The sequence below is a fragment of the Callorhinus ursinus genome, unplaced genomic scaffold, assembly GCF_003265705.2.
Source record: "Callorhinus ursinus isolate GAN/ISIS: 27379988/994484 unplaced genomic scaffold, GSC_fseal_2.0 scaffold24, whole genome shotgun sequence".
NCBI lineage: Eukaryota > Metazoa > Chordata > Mammalia > Carnivora > Otariidae > Callorhinus > Callorhinus ursinus.
The window spans coordinates 30893124-30912299 of NW_027397086.1; the positions used below are offsets into that span (position 1 = coordinate 30893124).

At 48.2% G+C, this 19176-nt stretch overlaps 1 protein-coding gene across 8 annotated transcripts in view; it reads right to left on the bottom strand.

Moving 5' to 3' along the window:
• Nucleotides 1-2593: 2593 nt before the first annotated feature.
• FRMPD1 (FERM and PDZ domain containing 1) overlaps nt 2594-19176 on the bottom strand; it is a 50024-nt gene continuing 33441 nt past the window's right edge. For 7 of the 8 annotated variants that reach the window (XM_073876719.1, XM_073876717.1, XM_073876720.1 and 4 more), the window contains 9 exons: nt 17668-17793; nt 16671-16790; nt 15717-15853; nt 14249-14375; nt 14007-14102; nt 11722-11904; nt 10704-10848; nt 7798-8586; nt 2594-5992 (listed from right to left, as the gene is read on the bottom strand). In XM_073876719.1, coding sequence (XP_073732820.1) covers nt 3606-5992; nt 7798-8586; nt 10704-10848; nt 11722-11904; nt 14007-14102; nt 14249-14375; nt 15717-15853; nt 16671-16790; nt 17668-17793 — 4110 coding nt within the window. In that variant the 3' untranslated portion in view covers nt 2594-3605. The remainder of the gene's footprint in view (nt 5993-7797; nt 8587-10703; nt 10849-11721; nt 11905-14006; nt 14103-14248; nt 14376-15716; nt 15854-16670; nt 16791-17667; nt 17794-19176) is intronic. The other variant, XM_073876716.1, reaches the window with a different exon arrangement.

Genomic DNA, 19176 nt, shown 5'->3' on the forward strand with positions numbered 1-19176 from the left:
TCTTCCCTTTATTCCTGCAATCGTAGGGGTCTCACCCTTTCAGAGAGAGCCTAGCATGAATGAGCCCGAAATATCTCCCGCCCAAGAAACCACAGCCCTGTTGGATCCCTCCTTGACCCCACACTTTTTCCCTCTCTGGACTCTTCTTTTGACAGCGCCTGCAGCACCTCCATCCTGCCCCTAGTCCTTCAGTCCCATCCTTTATCTCCTACTGGAGCAATTTTTAAATGCTAAAAGTAAACATTCTTTATTTCCCAGAAGGCTTTTCCTAAAACCCAGCGCTAACCTCTCTTCTCAGCTCAGAAGCTGGTCTTGGCTTCCCACTCAGCAGGGCTTGCAAAGTGGCTGAAAGGGTCTTCAGTGGCTCCTACCACACCTACCAGTCCCTGCACTTTGCACTCAGCCAAACTGGATACCTTCCCTCTCTCCCAGCCACTGCTCTAGTGTCTCTTCACCTTTGAATGAGCTCATGGCCGCCCCCACAGGAAAGTCCTCAGAACTGCTCCTCCCACCCCTCCTACCCTGTACCCCCACCCTCCAACTCCCACCATGCAGCGGACCTCCGTTTGCCAGATGATTATGTGTCTCCCCTATTTCAAACCCTAGTGGCTTCCCATTGTACTTGGATATAAAGTCTAACCTTCCCAAGGCCTTCCTGGCCTGGTTCCTGGCTGCCCCACCAACCTCACCTATCACTCTTCCTCTGGCTTGCTGTGTTCCAGTCACACCTGTCTTCTTGAAATGCTTCAAATATACCCAAGACCTTTGCAGATACTTTTCCCATTCCTCTCACTTTTTCCATGGCTGGCTCCTTCTTATCCTTTAGGCTTCAGCTTAAACCTTCCCTCTTCAGAGAGGCCTTTACTGATCACCCAGGTAAGATAAGTTCATTCCATCCCCATCTTGGCACTCTTCATTTCTTCCTAACAGCAATCTTTTTTTCTGTGTCTTTCCTACCAATTTTAAGTTCCTGAGGGAACATCTATCATGTTGATGATTTGATTCCCAGTACCGCCGCACAGTAAAGATTTGTTGACAGAACTACCAAATGAGTGATTTTTTTCTCCTTTCTTAACACATCCAAAACTTACCTTCCTATCTACCAAATCCAGGACAGGATGCTAGGTAGCTACTCAATAAATACTTCTTGACATAGTTCTAATTAATGCTGCCTCCTACAGGAAGACTTCCATGATCACTACTCTGTCCCCAACTCCAAAATGACTTCTCTCCTTTGAGCTCTCATTGCACCTTATCTGTCCTCTTTGGTCGCCCTGAGCAGACAATGCCTTATATTGTAGGTCTCTATCTCTACATGTCATCTTATCTCTTAGACCAGGAGCTCTTGGAGACAGGATTCTTACATCCATAATCCTGCATCAGGCATCACTTGGGATGGGTGTAACAAATGTTTGTATAAAGAAATGAATCAGCCAATGTGATGGTGAGTGGAAAAAGGATGGAAAAGTGCAAATGTCTGCTAGTTTCTTAGTCATTAAACAACTGACTCTTGCATTGTATCCCATTCTGCTTATTTCATGTAGGGGGCTGTGTATCTCAAAGAAAGCGCTAAACAGGACCCCATCCCTCGTTGTAGCTTCTTAACAATGAGGGATTTCCTGGAACTTCTGGAACTTAGTACTCCTCATGGGAACTGCAGAGCAACCTACTAACTCCATACAGTAGCAATCCAAGAGAGTTAATGGATTTGAGGGGGGGAGGAAGCAAAGAAAGACAGAAACAAACATTTGAGTACCTGTGCCAGAGGCTTCACAGTCTTCTTCCTGCCTTCATGATTATTTCTCACAATAATGCTGAATGTGTATTACATAACAATCTCTAGTTTAGGGTATTGTCCCATTGATAAGAAAATATATTCAAGGTATCTAAAGCATCTGGCACACTGTAGGCCCTCACTAAATGAGACTAGTAATAATTCCTTTTGTCAGTTGGGGAAACTGAGGCCCAGAGAAGTGCCTATAAGAACACTGCCAGGATTCAAGCCCTGGTTGAGCTGAAGTCCTGAGCTCCTTCCTTCAACTTTCGAACATATAAATTATGCAGCTCTTCAAAGAGCTTTCTGCTGGCAAAAGCGTTCATGTCCTGTTTAACACCATATAATTTTTTATTATTTCAGTGTCCTATTGTTCCCACTTTGGCCACAAAAGCACTTCAAATCTATGTTCAAGAGCCTTATTTAAAATTTTATTCAAACTATTGTGTGAAAAGAAACAAGCCTCTAAGAAAATCTTTTCCTGGCACAAGGACTGGTTAACTGGTTAGTTAACAAGGAACTGGTAACAAGGGGTTTTAGAAGGGGTCTTTTCCCAAAATACGGCTTTGTTCTGATTGCCAAGACCTTAGGTACATAACACTCTGATTCTGCCCCCGGCTTCTTCTGGGTGAAGGAGAGGAATCAAGGGGCCAGTGCAGACCCACCACTGATCAGGAGTACCAGAGAGACAAAAGGACCACTTGAATGAGCTCTAGTAGCCCCAGGTGAGCATCTAAGCCAGGTTTAGCCTGGCCAGAGAAGCCAGGGGAAAAAGACATCCCAAGGGTATCTTGAAACCAGTTTTGCTGGAGTCTGAAAACAAAATGTAGGAAATGGTTTCACACTAGGAGATGTACCCATAAAGTCCGAGGGTTATTACTGACTTTTACTGAGTATTTACTAAATTATTTACTAGATTTCTACACTGCAAGCAGGAAGTCTTCATATTTAGGGAGAAAACCAAAGCACGGAGGGGTGAAGTAGCTTGTCCGGTGTCCCAGTAAGATTAACGAGGATTAACTGGCTCAACTGGGATTAGTGAGAAAGGTACTAAATATATTTCTTTTGCTCTAATATTACTCTTAAAAAAGGCAAATCTAATTCAGGGCTTTAATGTTTGCTGTTTTAGACATTTACAACAGAAAAACGGTACAATATTCTGGTGTGCAGTCAATTTCCGAGGAAGCCCAGGGCGCGCCCTCCTGGATGTGGGTCACTGTGCGACTAAGAACTTACTGCCACCTAGTGGCAACCTATGCTTGTCATAGCGAGGGGGCCAAGAATTACCAGGCCTGTGCCGCAAACCAAAACTTACGAAGGTAGAATCTATCCAATCTGACATGTATTCACTCCTATTTGTGAAGGTTATTGCCAAATCAGTGTGATATTAGCAGTCAAGACCATTTTTCAGTGACCCCCCCACCTTCCTCCCTCATCCTTGTCATCTTGGGACAGTTTGTGAGTTCCTCTTGCTTCCACAACCCCAGAACTCCTAGTCCGTACAGTTTACTGAGGGCAATCTACTTATCTGTATCCCCCTGAGGGTCTGTGAGCACCCTGACCAGGGGCAGGGACTTGTCTTATTCATCTTTATATCCTAAGTGCCTACACATGGCCTGAACCAGAGGAGGTCCCTAGTGAATGTTTGTTGAATGAATACAAGTGAGTGCTTTTAACCCAAACTTATCATCACTCTGTATGATTCAGGCCAGGATGAAGCAGCAGTTTATTTGAATACTCTAGTAAACATTTTGGAGGGGTGGGCGGAGGAATGGAGGGGCTTCTCAGGACAGCGTCCAGGGCAGGGCAGGAGCCTGGGCCAGCAGCCCGTTCACAGGGCAGCGGATGCCCGGAACTTCTGGGTCAAAGAGAACACGGCAGCCGTGAGGGCCGTGCACTGACGGGCCAAGAGTTTCACACTCAGGTCGTGGTAGCCTCTCTCACAGGCCAGCCTAGCAGCCTCCACGAACTGGTGGTAGGTATACACCACATCCCTCAGGTACCCGGCCGCCTCCCGGTGCCGGCCCGAGCAGCGGCCGCAGTCTGTGAGCTGGAAGCACAGGCCGGCCAGCTGGACCAGGTGCTGGAAGGTGTCCCGCACGGCGCCCTGCATCTCTTCAGGGGACTGGTCCATTCTGATCACATGTTGACAGCTTGACAGGAGCTTCTGGGAACCCATGCAGAGGCGGCTCCGGCTTTCTGAAAAGTGCCAGGTGCACTTCTCCGGGGGGTGTCTCTTCCCATGTCCCCAGGAAGCTTCTAGAATATCTTGTAATTCCAGTAAGCTCTCTGTGAGTTGCACGAAGCCCTCTGGGCTGCTGGCTGGGGCAGCTTTCAGCTGTCTCAGAGCCCTGGAGCAGTACTCTGGCCAGACGTGGCTACTCCTCGACAGGGCCTCAGCGCTGCAGCTGTGGGCCCGGGCAGGCCTCCAGGGCAGGGCCAGCCGGCTGCCTGCAGAGGGCGGTGAGGTGAGGGGGGCTGCCATGGGGTGTGCTTCCAAGTCCCTGTCTTCTTCCTCTGCATCTGGCTGCAGGCCCCGGAAGCACGTGGCGTAGGAGAACTGGCAGCTGCACGGCTCCATCCCAATTCTAGGGGCCACCGTTTCATTCATACCCATGAACCCCAAAGACGTGGCCATCCTGAGGCTGGCAGAAACTTTAGGATGACTTTCTGGGGCAAAGCACAGGAAAGACTTCTCAGCAGAAAGGCAGATGCTAGGGCTTTTGCCTTTGTTTTCTGACAGTGAGCAATGGTTTGAACCTTCTAAGTGGGGCCCCTTTTGGGGACACGCTAGTGGCTTTGGCAAAGAAGGACCTCGATTAAAAGAGATTTGCTGTGGAGGGTCCCTAGAGGCTGTATCTTCCCCCATCACATGGTTAAGTGGCTCGGCCTTGACCCCCTCCGGAGGGAAGACTGATGGAACGGTCTGGTCCCCAAGCAAGAAATCAGGGTCTAAATCCAGCTCTTCCGATAGTTTTTGCTCTTGGGCCTGGCAGGCTTGGCTTGGGGTTTCTCTGCTTTGTCCTTTGGGGTCCGTGGGGGAATGTGGCACGATCTCCTCAGTTCCTGTTACAGGAAACTTCAAGGAGAGCATGGCTATTGTTCCACCAGCTGGGGCACTGACACCAGTAGTCTGTGGCACAGCATTCGATAGGCCACTCCTGGAGTCACCTGAATCTTGCCCAGATTCATCATGAAATAAACTGGTGCCATTTTTGTTTGCAACTTCTCCGTCATGTCCCAGAGAGAGCTGTCCTTGTTGCTCCTCCTCTGTAGGAAAAGCAGCCATCTTCTTTCCTGAATTTATTCCACATTCATCACTTCTAGGCCTGACTGGAAGAGACAATGAAGGCTGTGTGTGCTTGGGGGCAGTTTCTTGCAGAGGATTTGTAGACAAAGATCCCAGGCCTGTTTCCAACTGGACTCCTCCCAGCTCTAGAGTGTCTGCTTGAGAGGCATTATGCAGCCCTGGGCTGATGGGCAGGCAGCCTCTATCTGGGTTTGGGTCAGCACTGGAGAGAGAGGAGGTGCTGTCCCCAAGCTCTAGGGTGAGTTCTTTGGGGACACTGCCATCCGAGTGTTGAAATGGAGACAAGGTTTGGGAAGGCTCTGCCTGAGCATTATCTGGACCAGATGAGCCTGGATTGGAACAGTGAGGGGTACTTGCCGGGGAACTGGCAACAGTGGCAGTCAGGGGGGCATCCCCAGAACTATCTTTATGGTTGAGGTCAATCCGGAGGCGAATAGCAGAAATAGAAGACACTCGAGAGTCGATGACAGACTTGGTTTCCATGGTCTCAGGCTCCATCTCCATGACCCGGGAGGCTGGGTTTTTGCTCTTGGTCTTCCTCAAGGGACCCAGCAGCCCCAGGGCCTTTGTCTCCAGGAGGCCGGGCTCACCTTGCATGTCCTGCAGAGAGGACACAGTCGGGGAGGGTGCACCAAGGGCCAGACAGGGCTCCCTGTCGTAGTAGCACACATCGTCCACACTCTCCAGGGAGGCTGAGGGCACCAGGGGAAATGACACTTGACAGGTGTAGTCGGTCTGTAGGAAAGACCTTCTTTTCCTCAGGGTCTTGGCATACTTCTTCACCCCTCCCCTTCTGGTTGGTTCTCTTCCATCCGGCCCAGGATTCAGGCTATCCTCAGGGGTGCAAGTGTTAAACTTATTCTTCAAGCTTGTGGCACTGACTTCTGCAGCAGGAACAGCTCTGGGCCCTGAGAATCAACAAAGGAAAGAGTACATGAAATGAAGAAAAACAAAGAGACTTAGAGAACTTGGGCTCAGGACTCAGGGTTGCCTGGGTTCAAATCCTGGCTGAGCTGGGTCCCCTTGGGCATGCTAAATCTTGACCTCCTCAATTTGCTCATCTAATAAATGGGAATAATAATTTTTGATTCTTGGTTGCCCACAACCCATTTTATTGTCTTTTGGTCACAGTACCAAATGAAATGAAAATCAGTACCAAAATGAAAATGAGATGAATGAACTCTCCCCCAGTGGTTACAGTCTGTTGGAACTCTTCATGATTGTGCCGTATCCACAATCAGCCAAGTAGCCAGATTTATGACCTAGAAAGTCAGCCACAAATTTCCTAGATTTGGAAATTGCACAATGGCCGGCCCAGCAAGTCAAAGCTGAGGGCATGGATGGCAGTTGGCTGGATTCTTTGGAGAACAGTGCAAACTTGCTCCTAAGTTTCTCCTTCTCTAGGGGTGTGGTCAATTAATGAACTCAGGGTAGATGGTGGAGAGTTCCTTCATTCATTTAGCAAAATTGCCAGACACCATGTGCTGGGCACACAGGGCTGAGTGTGAAATATGCAGCTCCTACACTCTAAGGAATTCCTGTTTTTTAGTGAGGAAGAGAAACATCAACACAAAAATCACACAAATAGACAATTATAGGCAATGCTAAGGGCTAGGCAGAGAGCCCCCAGGAGGCTACGAAAACACAGCCCTAGTCTTGGCAGTCTGGGTCATGTTTCGGGGGAAGTGAATTTCCAGGTGGGACCTGATAGGTGAGTGGGCATTAACAGCCGAAGACCAGGGTGAGGCGTGTTTCAGGTGGAAAGAGCAGCACGACAAAGGCCAGAGGTAGGAAAGAGCACGGCACTCTCCAAGAACAGCAAGGAGGTCTCTGTGGTAGGTACGCAGAAAGAGGGCTCAGGAGGACGGAGAGAGAAAGAAAGACGCCATGTCACAGAGGACCTTGAGGTGCCCCATGGGGGCTGCTCAGGAGCTGGCCTCTCTCGCACCAACAACAGGAAACCACTGGAGGGCAGGGAACAACAGGGAAAGGCTGAAAAAAAAAAAATAAAAGGGCTGCAGCTTCCCCAGCTTCTGCTGGGTCACCATCAATGTCTGTGTGCTATTTTCCAATTTTTTTCTCCTTCAGCATATAGTGTGTGTGTGTGTGTGTGTGTGTGTGTGTGTGTGTGTGTGTGTGTGTGTGTGTGTGTAAGTGTCCTGCAAGAATCTCAAGTCAACTCAGGAAGTCACTCTATGTGGAAAGACACCCCACAGTCTTTGTGGTGGAAAGGATAAGGAGCCAGAAAGAAACAGGACCAACAGATCCCCTGCCTTTTCTTATGTGTGAGTTTCTTAAGGGGCCACCAATGGCCTCTCAGGTTCTTCTTGCTTCAAAGCCTCACTTAATGTAGCGTCAGGGTCAGTAATGACGCAGCCACTTCCTTCTGCTGAGCACTCCTGTCAAACCCTTTTCTGTGTAAATTCTGTCCACCACACAAGGCCCAGTGCATCTGCCACCTCTTCTAGGAAGCCTTTCCTGTTGAATAAGTGCCTCCCATCTTTGCTTGCCTACAGTTCTCTGAACTTCCCTTGTAGCAGTGACTTGAAGTTATGACACTTATAACTTGGTCCACTGAGCCCCGCTGGGCCTTCTCAAATAAGGACAAGGACCCTGCTTTACTCATGTGTTTTGCCCTCCAGCTTGGTCCTTGCCCCTGCTGGGTGTTCAGGAGCTGCCTGCCGAGTCTGCAGACCTGCTGGGGAGGGCTCACCTGAGAGGGCATCTGGGGGTGTGAGCTTGTCAGCGGCATCATAGTATTCCTCCTCCGAGCTACCATCCTCCAAGGCCAGTGGCAGGTGCGGGGCCAGGGCTTCCAGAGTGGAGCTGGGCTGCTGACGGCAAGCAGGTGGGCCCGCGCCCTGCCGGGAGGCTGCACTCTCCAAGCTGTCGCTCAGGTGGCTGGCTAGGGAGACACCAGAGTACAGACTATAGTAGTCGGTCCGGCTGCCCTCATACAGCCTGGGGTCCAGCCTGACTGCACTCAGTTCTGGTCCCCAGCTGAAAGTCTCAGGAGCGGGACTCTCAGAAAACTCTGTCTTCTGGCATGGAGGACTGGCTCTCTGGGCCAGGTCCAGGAGACAGAGGAAGCCACTGGTTTCAATCCCGCTTCTCTCCTCTTGGCTGTTGGAACCGAGAGTCTCTGGGAAGCCTGGTGAGCTGGAGTGGAAGAAGCCAGACCTGCTGGAAGAGCAAGTGTCCAAATCATCCTCTTCCAGGGCATCCATGGACTCACTGGAGCCACTGGTCCTGCAGCCTCGGCTCTCGGTGTTGGCCGAGTCAGATGCCTCGGACTCAGCACTGTCTGTCGTGCTGCTGGCCCCGGAGATGCTCGGGCCCCTCCTGGCCACCTCAGGCGTGAGGCTGTCCCCAGGAGGCAGCTCCTCTTTGACGAGCGGTCTGCAGGGACCCAGCTTCAGCAGTTGTCTGTCAGAGAGAGGCTCCAGCACGCAATCCAGTTCAGAGGACTCCTCTGAGTCGCTGCACGCCCTGGATTCGTAGCCTGTAATGAAAGGGACCCCGGGAGTTAGGTGACAGCATTCAGGGACTGACAGAGGTGTATGTCCTCCCATCCCTCATTCTGCCTGCCCTCCCATTCTCCAGGGCGGCCAGCCAAGATCACACTGCATTGGCTGACACAGGACGCATGGGATTCCAGAGTCCATGTTCTCCCCGCACATCGGGCTCCTTTCCCACATCTCCCTGAACTGCATAATGGAGACAGGACTACTTCTGAGGAGAGCTGTGTGCTCACGGAAACATGGAGGTTATGTGGCTGGACTGCACTCTGCTCCGGGCAGCATCACACAGGTTTGCCAGGCCCCTCCTCAAATCCCAGCTCTGTCCTGTCCCCAGATGGGGAACCCTATTTAAAAAATCAAACAGATCCTCAGCCCTAACCCTGATGTACTAAGTCAAATATCTAGGGAATGGGGCTGAGAATCTGTATTCTTAGCAACTTATGTGGGATTCTGAGGCTAATAGGCTGGCACCATTTTGAAGCCTGGCCTTGGGGACCCACTGGTGCTACCGGGCTTTTAGGACAATCAAAACTCATCTAGCTGCTGGTACTCAGGAAGGATTCATGGCAGGAAGGTTGAGGGCATTGACCCAGGTCTCTAATTTCTCCTCTACCATAGCCTCCAGTGTGATAATTCTAAAAACTTCTCTCTGATCACATTATACTCTACTTAAATCCCCTGATGGCTTCCTCTGTCTACAGGGAGGAGCCTAAGCTCTCCCACGGGAGTTAAGGCCCCTCACAGTGTGGCCCCAACCCCTCCTCAGCAGCTTGGTCACCCCCTCACAGTGTGGCCCCCAACTCCTCAGCAGCCTGGGCACCCCCTCACAGTGTGGGCCCGACCCCTCCTCAGCAGCCTGGTCACACCTTCTTAGAAGCAGCCAGGTCACCCCCTCACAGTGTGGCCCCGACCCCTCCTCAGCAGCCTGGGCACCCCCTCACAGTGTGGCCCCGACCCCTCCTCAGCAGCCTGGTCACCCCCTCACAATGTGGCCCTGACCCCTTCTCAGCAGCCTGGGCACCCCCTGCAGGCTTCACATGCTCCAGCCACCACAGAAAGCTTCTCACAGATCATGACCTTGCCCTTTGTGTCATGCCTCCATGTTGTCCCCTCTGCTTCAAATGATCTCTCCTCTCTTCTTTGCCTGGTTAATTCCACCAGTCTTTCAAGATCTACTTCAAACATCCCCCCTCTGGAGTGCCTTCCCCCCCACTGCCCCCTGCCCCAGCAGAAGCAGTCCCTCCCACCACCAGACGTTCACAACTGCTCCCACTCTGCATTGTCTGATAAGACTCTAAGATATCATCCCTTGTTCATAAACCATGTTAAAACCAAAACAACAAGTACCCAAAACTCATCACTTCCTAATTATTTTACTATTATCTAATCCCTTGAGATTATTTACAACCACTTGATCCAAATGGCGGAAATGCTACATAATGTTGTGCTACTGAGCATCTCTTCCCATCTCCACGTTCAGTGACATCACGTTGGTAGCCTGAAGTTAGCCGTAGTGGGAGTGTTTCAACATTTATCAGCAAACCAGTGGGAAAATGCTGCATCAACAGAGCTGAAGCAAAAGTCTGAGAGAAACTGGGAGCTGGCCCCGGAGCTGTTCATCTCATCTGGCCTTCACCACTTAATTCCTTATATATGATTTCGAGTTCCTTTTATCTCCCGTATCCCCTTCTTCTAAACACGAAAGGTTGAGAATTTCTCTTATAACTCAAGAGAATGCAACAGAGCACCTAGATGTAGAATAAAAACCTAGGTCATCTGTACTTTCTGAATAAATGAATAGCATTTTTTTTTTTTTTGCTAAAATAAAGACAAAATACAGTGGATCTTAGAGATGATTTTAGGAAATACCACAGGGAATCAGAGACGTTCAACAGCATTTTGTGGCTTTAAGGGGACTCTCAGCTACAAAGAAAGCCTCTCTATTTAGGATTTTAGAAAGATCAACTGTTTACCAGGAAATAAACGGGAAAATAGCTCTCATCCACTTAGGTGGAAGTCTCAGCTCAACTCAATTCACTCCCTCCCTTTAGGCTGTGAAAAGGGCCGGTCCCTATAGGAGCAAGCCTCAGCACCTCACCTTCTTCAGCAGATACCCGGTGCACTTGTTTGTTTCCCGGCCAGAGGAAAATGGAGGTATCTGGGTCAACAAACAGCCTGTAGTACCCAGCAATCAGGCAGGCCAGGTCTTTTGCACTGTTAGATTCCAGTAGCAACGTCAGAACCTTTGAAGATAAAGAGAGCTCTTATATAAAAGGACTAAGGGACAGTCCAAAGACTGATAACAAGACCACGTGGGGTCAATGAGAGATTCTAAGTAAGTCCAGCCATGGCCCACAGGCAGACCACCTGGTGTCTCCTATTCTCAACTGCAAGACTCGAAATAAGCATACATGTACACATACACACAACCACACGTGCACGTACTCACACACTCACAGACACACAGTGGGTTCTTCCCCTTGAATCTCTACCATGTCTCCTGCTTCTTCACCCCCTAGTCCAGCCTCCCCATCCCAACCATCCCACCCCACCCCACCCTGTTCATTCATGCAGTGGGGCCCCTTCGAGACCTGACCTGGAAAAAGAAAAGGAAAGCAAATGAAGAAGGAAGAAGAGGGTGATAAAAAAAAATAACGCAATAACAAATAATGCACCCTTGAGCACGTCAGAATTAAAGCAAAGGAAGGGCAATGTAGGACCTGGCAGAGAGGCTAGGGAAGTACTTTGCATCATTTGCCCATTTTCATTGCTGCCACTCGAAACTCTTGGGCAGCCATTCTGGTCCCATACATGTGATAAAATCATCTGGTGTGCCCATCTAAGTTTCTAAACCCATCAGAAAAGTATATATTCCAAGCTCAGTACACACACACACACACACACACACACACACAACCAAACCTTTTTAGGACCTTCCCAAGAAAATGCACCCTGTTCATTACTCTCCTTTTGATGATACAGGATGGATGATTCATCCTCTTCAGCAAATGCTGGATATTAGAGTTTGTTAATATCCATATTCTCATAAACTACCCTAGGATATTTGAGCCTCAAATTCCAGAAGTTGGATTCAAAATCTCTTCCCCATGCATTACCTTGACATCCTGAAGATACACTTTGACCATGCTCACTTTCTCGGACTCTTCTGTCAGCTCTACACGGCTGATGTTTGCAAACTCTGCCAACGTGGACATGATGTTGAGTTTGCTACTGATAATTTGGCTAATCCCATATTTGGCTCCAACTAGAAGGGCAATATATGACTCTCTATCCTGTAACTGCATCCAGTAGAAGAGGAATTAGTTTTCATTCACAAGTGAGTGAAAATACATTGCACATGCAAGACATGATACCTCTCTCTGCAAAACTCCATGATTTTTATTTCAGATCCTCCCTCACCACCTCTTCCCTAGACTGCCAAACTAGGCAATGGCCCAACCAGGGCCCCATCTACAGCTAAATTAAGTGTATCTCTTACAAGACGCTTCACAAGAGAGAGCCAAACCATGGGACTGTTACCTGTTTCGTAAACATAACCTGTGCTTTCACACCAATGTGCCCATATTCATGCTGTGCCCTACTGAAATCCTGACCCCTCTTTACAAGCTTCCGTCAAGGGCGCCTGGGTGGCTCAGTCGGTTAAGCCTCTGCCTTAGGCTCAGGCCAAGATCCCGGGGTCCCTGGATCAAGTCCCAAATTGGGCTCCCTGCTTGGTGGGGAGTCTGCTTCTCCCTCTCCCCGGCTCCTGCTCTCTCTCTCAATTAAATAAGAAATCTTGGGGTGCTTGGGTGGCTCAGTCATTAAGTGTCTGCCTTCGGCTCAGGTCATGATCCCAGGGTCCTGGGATCGAGTCCCACATCAGGCTCCCTGCTCAGCAGGAAGCCTGCTTCTCCCTCTCCCACTCCCCCTGCTTGTGTTCCCTCTCTCGCTGTGTCTCTGTCAAATAAATAAATGAAATCTTAAAAATAAATAAATAAATAAGAAATCTTAAAAAAAAACTTCCATCAAAATCTACTACCTATGGAAAACATCTGCTCCATCTGTCTCCTCAAGCCAGAGTAGCCCCTTTCCTCTGCATTGTTCCCACACCACAGCCTCTGTCCTGCTCTGGTAGCACTGAGCTGCCACTTCTCACTGTAATTATTCGTATCTGAGTGTCATGCTCACGTTAAGGTCCCTGACAACAGAGCTGGTATTTATCTACGTTGGTAGCCCCTCGTGCCTCGCAAGCACCCTGAGCCAGTTCAATGTGGCTGGCATCTCCCATTACCAGTTCTCACCTTACACGGGAAAAGTCAAGGGGGGCTGGGGACAGGAACTTGACGGCTGGGAGAGGACAGGAGTAGCCTGTGGTAAAAGTGCAAGTTTTTCTTGTATCTTCAAGCCTTCCTTTCTGTGGTCTAGTCTCTTTTCCACCTTTTCGTCACCTACTTGTACAAAGACTCAACTATTCTTCCCTTCCCCTATCTGATGCTCTTCCTTTCTCTCCAAACATTGATTCTCTTTGTCCATCTACAGTGGTAGGTCAGCAATCTGATTAAACTGACCCATCACTGTAGACGACTGAGAAGCACACCAAATACACACTGAGAGGAGCTTTGTTGACATATTAAAAAACCCTCTCATGGGCAGATTGTCTGGTTTTGTGCTGGAGGGTTCTGGGGCTGTCTGAATAGTGCCGTCGGAGAGAGTCCCTGTAAGCCACAGCCCACCTGCTGAAAAGCACAGAGCTCCAGGCCTAGGCTCCAGAAAGCAAGCTGGGGGAGGAAGGAGTACCAGAGCAGACAGCTCTTTGGCTTCTCTTTTCCCTTTTTCAGATCCACCCTCAGTTCTTTCCTTCTGAACAGTCAGGACGCCAGCCTGGCAGTCAATCTAACATTCTCATCTTTGTTTCACAATTTCCCATTCTTCCTTTTCACCTTCCTATCCCCAAGGCACCAGCGTAAACGGCCTACGTTTCCCTTCCCTCAGAATGCCTTTCCTCCAGACCGAAAGCTGGCCAGATCCAACCTTCCTGCTTTTCCCTAATCCTTTCTCCCCACCATACTCAACCTGAAGCCGGCAAGGGTGCCCTCTGTCTTCAAACTCCACAGCAAGAGTCCAGTGCCTCTCCCATGGCTTCACTTGGTCTGTTGGGTACTTTGTTTCATTGTTTGAGGGTAGAAATCATGTCTTACTGAGTTCTGTCTCCCCCTAGCATCTGTCACAGGGTTGGCACCAAGCATGATAAACACTCCCTGATGGTGTAATATTTCACGTCCCAGACAAATTCTGGTACATGACAGGGTGCTCATGAATTTTAGGCTAAAATATACACCAATCTTCAGAGGACCTCTAAGTCTCTCATAAGAGTAGGGGTCCACATTTCTAGAATACATACCATTAGAGTAGCATTAAAGATTTTTCCACCATATGTCTTGAGTTCCCCAAGGATCTGTAGATAATTTAAACGTAGCTGGGCAGCAGAAATAAGTTGCTTACATAGGGGGAGGAAAAAAAGACTTAAGTTAGAGTTATTCACTTGCCTAAAATCCACGCAATACTGAAAATGCTTTCTCTGAGGTTTCACAACAGACAGCTGGGGGTAGGGAGTAGGGTCAGTGTCGGCAGAGGCCACATTACCTTTTGTCGGGGTTCCAGCAAATTCTGGTTCCTCTTCATGTGGAAGCTAATGGCTTTCTTGATGTCTTTGCCTTTCATGTTTCGGAGTAAAGTTGGAGATATAAAGTTCTCTATTCCCCAGTCCTTCCTGCCATGAGATAATGGAGACACCATTTTCACAGTATACTTGGCTCTAATTAAGAGCATAATTACTTTTGATTCAGGAACCGATGTTCCCAGAATACTGCAATCATGAGCTTCTTTCTCAACAGAAGATATATACATATATATATATATATATATATATATACACACACACGTGTGTGTGTAAATATACATAAAATTTATAAATGTCATATATTTATATTTATATATATTTAATATACATACACTCTCTCCATAAAAACCACAGCCATTCAGGAATTAAACCCTACCTGTCTTTCTGGGAGCTGATTATTTTTGGTGTGGTATGATATTCTTTTTTTTATGATTTTATTTATTTATTTGAGAGAGAGAGCACGTGCAAATGAGTGAGCACAACGGCGGGAGGGTCAGAGGAGAAGGGAGAAGCAGACTCCTCGCTGAGCAGGGAGCCCGACTTGGGGCTTGATCCCAGGATTCTGAGATCATTACCTGAGCTGAAGGCAGATGCTTAACTGACTGAGCCGCCCAGGTGCCCCAGTGTGGTGTGATATTCTATTAATCAGAACAGATCTCGATCTTTTTTTCCTACAACATGTGTGAGAAATAACGATCACACATGTATAACATACTTTTGCGGGGCAACACAGAGCACTTGTGAATTCCTGAGGTCATGTTTCAGAACGGTACCAGCCTAACAGCCTCAAAATTCCCCAACAAACTGGTTAAAAATATAGATTCTCAGGTCCCACTCCCTAGAGATTTGATCCAGTATTTCAGGAACAGGGCCAAGGATCTGTTTTATTTTTTAAATATGAGTCCCCGACTGATTTTGATGTCCAAAAACAGGACAGAGTTGAAATGTGGTGAGTGGGTTAACAAACCTGGGTGATGCTGCTCAGAGCAAAGTGAAAATTTAGGCTAAGAATCAGGCAGTGTTGGAATCCCAGGACTTGAGACTGTCCTAATGAGGAATATAATGCAATACAAGTGTCTCACACAAAATTAATTTCCAAGGCATGTCTGCCCTCACAAGAGCTTTACACTGACATTGTCAACTGATTTCCCAAGACATTCTCTCAAGAACTGGGAATTTACAAAGGGATCCTGTGTCATTCCATCTGCCGTTGGCTTCTGCCCCAGAGGGAGCAGCCTGATTCTGACATCTGGGGGAGCTGGGTTGGGTCAGAGACAGTGGGGAGGGAGATGGATGGAAAGGCAACAGACAGACGGGTAGGTAGGTGAGTATCAGCTTTCTGTGGAATCTGGCCATCCTGACCAGGGGCAGCCAAGTTATAAATGCAACACAGCTGCTGTTGATGGGACCTAGAAGTCCCCTGCCACTCACTCTATGTACTTCAAAGAGATCTTCTGTGGCTGAGCGCATGCGTAGATCCGCTCCTGGATGTGCAGGGCTGCGAGTCGGAGCGCAGAGCTACATTTCATTTCTACAGCAAAGCGCTCCTGGAGCACATCGCTGCAGCTCTAGAAGAGATTACATCAGAGGAATTGGGAGACAAGAACAGATGGATTATGTTCCTAGTTCTTTCCAGCAAAAGGCTTTGAGACCTGGCTGTGTGACCTTGGTTAACTTAGTAAGACTCAGAACATTGATGTCTTCCCACTGCTAAAGGAGGATAGCCAAGTCTACCTTTCACAGTCTCTGTGAGGTTTAAATTAGGTAACACACGAAAGCGGGTACCAGGACACAGCATTATACAATGATAAAGTAGTGTTGTTATTTGCTGCCACCATATCTGTAAGATTTGGGCAAGTTAATCCACCTAGTGTGAGTTACCTCATCTGTAAAATGGTCACACCTCCCAAATGATTATTCCTCATCAGTATAAAAACGACATGATAAATCTCACCCAAGCAGGCGAAGTAGGGGGAACACCAGGCTAGGGGTCAAGGAACCAATTTTTGCCTCTGCTACCAAATGCATGACCCAGGCAGATCATGTGACCTTCCCAAGACTCAGTTTCATCATTTCTAAAACAAGGCTTTGAAGCACTAACGCCCCCTTGTAGCCATAAAAACCATAACTCTAAACACTAGTAGAAAATGTATCATCCACAACGAGGACTAAGCCTAAATTTCATTAATACATAGCAAAACTCCTAACATAGCAACTCAGTGACAGAAAGGAAAATTGCGAGGGATAATCAGGCCTCTTCTCCTTCAGATAAAGATAATCCCTACCAGGGAGTTGCTTAATTGCCTTAAGCTTGTGTTCAAAATACCCCAATGCGCCATCTTTGAGAACAACCACAGTTATTTTAGGAAGGGCAGGTCCAGTCACCTGCAGATAGAGGTATTCAAAGGCCACAGGGTCCTCTTTCAAGAGGTCCAGGGGGTCCTTGGGAACAAAACACACCCTGAAGAGGCAGCGGTAGTCCTGTGACTCCTCTCTTTCTACCACCTGCAATGGGAAAGGGAGACACGGTTAATCTGCTAACCACCTTTGTTCTCACAGCTATTCCACAAAGCAACTTAAAATAAGAAGAAGAAGAATGAAAGTCCCCAGAGATTTCAATTTTAATGCTTCCCAAGCAGCTGCAGACCTTTGCTTTGCAGCTGACTTTCCCATGGGTATAAAATGTAAAAGGCTCAAAAGAGTAAAGTTTCCCACTGACCCCATCAAACTGCTCCCATCTCCAAAAAAAAATCTGCTTACAGTTTCTTAGCTGTCTTTTCAGAGACAGTCTACGTGTACATATGCTTCTACCTATGTGTATCATTTTCTTTCCCACAAATAATAGTCTAGTATACATTGTTATTATATTAGGCACCTCACTTTTTTTCCTAGTTCAACTATCTTGGGGATTTAATTTGATTTTCTTTTTTAATGCTAATGGAATAGAAGTGTTAAAAAGCTGGTACAACAAATCACCGAATGGCCGAAAGACTGAGTGCTACAGACAGACTGTGCTCTGTCCATCCAGCAGGGGGTCCAGCTCAGGGGGTAAGTCTCACAAAAAGAGCTTAGACCCAGCAACAAATTCTTCCCTGACTTCTCAAAGATCATCAGAGCTGGAAGTGAAAGATGGGGCTCTATTGGTTTCGTTACCTTCAGTAAATCACCTTCTCCTTCTAAGTCACTGTCTCCACATCTGCAAAATGGGACCCCACATACCTATATGAAAATCAGTCCCGATTCTCGCCCTGTCATCTCCAGGCCGAGTGAGGGCACGAGAAAGTGCGTCAACACTGCAGATGTGCTGAGCCCTATTCCCGAATGTTCTGGCTGAGGTGCGAGGCTTGCCCAGCCCGGATCTCCTCATGAGGAACAGGCGTACCTGCTGGATGAGTTCCTCCTCATGCAGCAGGTGCAGCCGTGAGATGTTGTACTGCTCCTCCAGGGCCAGTGCAAAGTACTCCATGCTGCGGATAGACAGCTTCTCCTTCACAGTGAGGATGATGTCCTGCCAGATACAGAGAGGCATAAGGGTCACCCGAGGGGCAGGCTGACTCTCAAGCTCAGGCACAGAGCCGAGAGGACCTCCTTGGCCTCCTCTCTGCTCCTCAGTGCCACTGGGGAGAAAAAAAAGCCTGTGCGGACAGGTCCACTGCCAGCTTAGGCAGCCAAACCTTCACAGGTTGCATGTGGACTTCTCATCGCCCCTCGTGGCCCTCCACCCACAGCTCCCCTCTCCTTGGGGCTCCAGCACCAACCATACAGCCATTCCGTCTTGCATTATTGGAAGGCTGAAGCCATGCGCTGAAGGCTTATGCCTCTCTTCAGGGTCTCTGGATTCATCCCCTTGCTGGGCGGTCTGCATCTTCAACTGCTAACCAGACAGAATCCCACCACCTACCCCCTCCGCAACTGGGAAATCAATCTAACATTCCTCAACCTCAGTTTCTTCCTGCAAAATGGAGGATAACAATGCCTATGTCTCAGAGTGGCTGATAGCGTGGAATGATCATTACTGCTGTGTCATTAGAGTTGCCGTGCCACATTCCCCTCCTTCACTATAGCGGCCTTTTGTCATCACAAGGCCTTTGCTGCCACAGGGCATTTGCACATGCTGTTCCCTCTGCCTGGCACACTTTTCTAACTACTCTTCACAAGGCTGTTTCCCTCTCTTTGGTGAGGCCTTCTCTAGTCACTCTATCTAAATGTGATTGCCCCCGCCATTCTGTGTCTCAGAGTCCTGTTCATTTCCCTCATCGATATTTAATACTATGTGTTTCAGTAACAGCTACATTCTTTAGTAAGAGACAGTACAGTCAAGTTAAGTGAATGGGTTCTAGACCCAGACCACCTCTACTAGCTGTGTGTTCCTGGTTAAATTCCTTACTCTCTCAATGCCTCAGTGTTTCCATTTGTAAAATGGTAATAATAACACTTATTTCATGGGGCTGTTTTGTGCGTGAACTTCCCCAGTTAAGGCACTTAGAACAGTAACTAGCAGATGGCAAGTGTTCAATATATGCTAGCTGCTAATAGTTGTTTTCTTGCTGTCTTTCTTTCTTAGTTTTTTAAAGATTTTAATTATGTATTTGAAAGACAGAGAGAGCACAGTGGGGGTGGGGGCAGAGGCAGAGGAAGAAGCAGACTCCCTGCTGGATAGGAAGCCCAGTGCAGGGCTCGATCCCAAGACCCTAGGATCATGACCCGAGCCGAAGGCAGATGTTTAACTGACTGAGCCATCCACGCACCCTTGCTTACTTTTTCTCACCCACTAGACGGTAAACTCCTGAGAACATGAAACTTGCCGGTCTTGTGTGCCATTAGATCTCCAGAACCTGGCATTCAATGTGTTCAGTAAACTTTCACTCAATGAATAAATAATCATCACAGA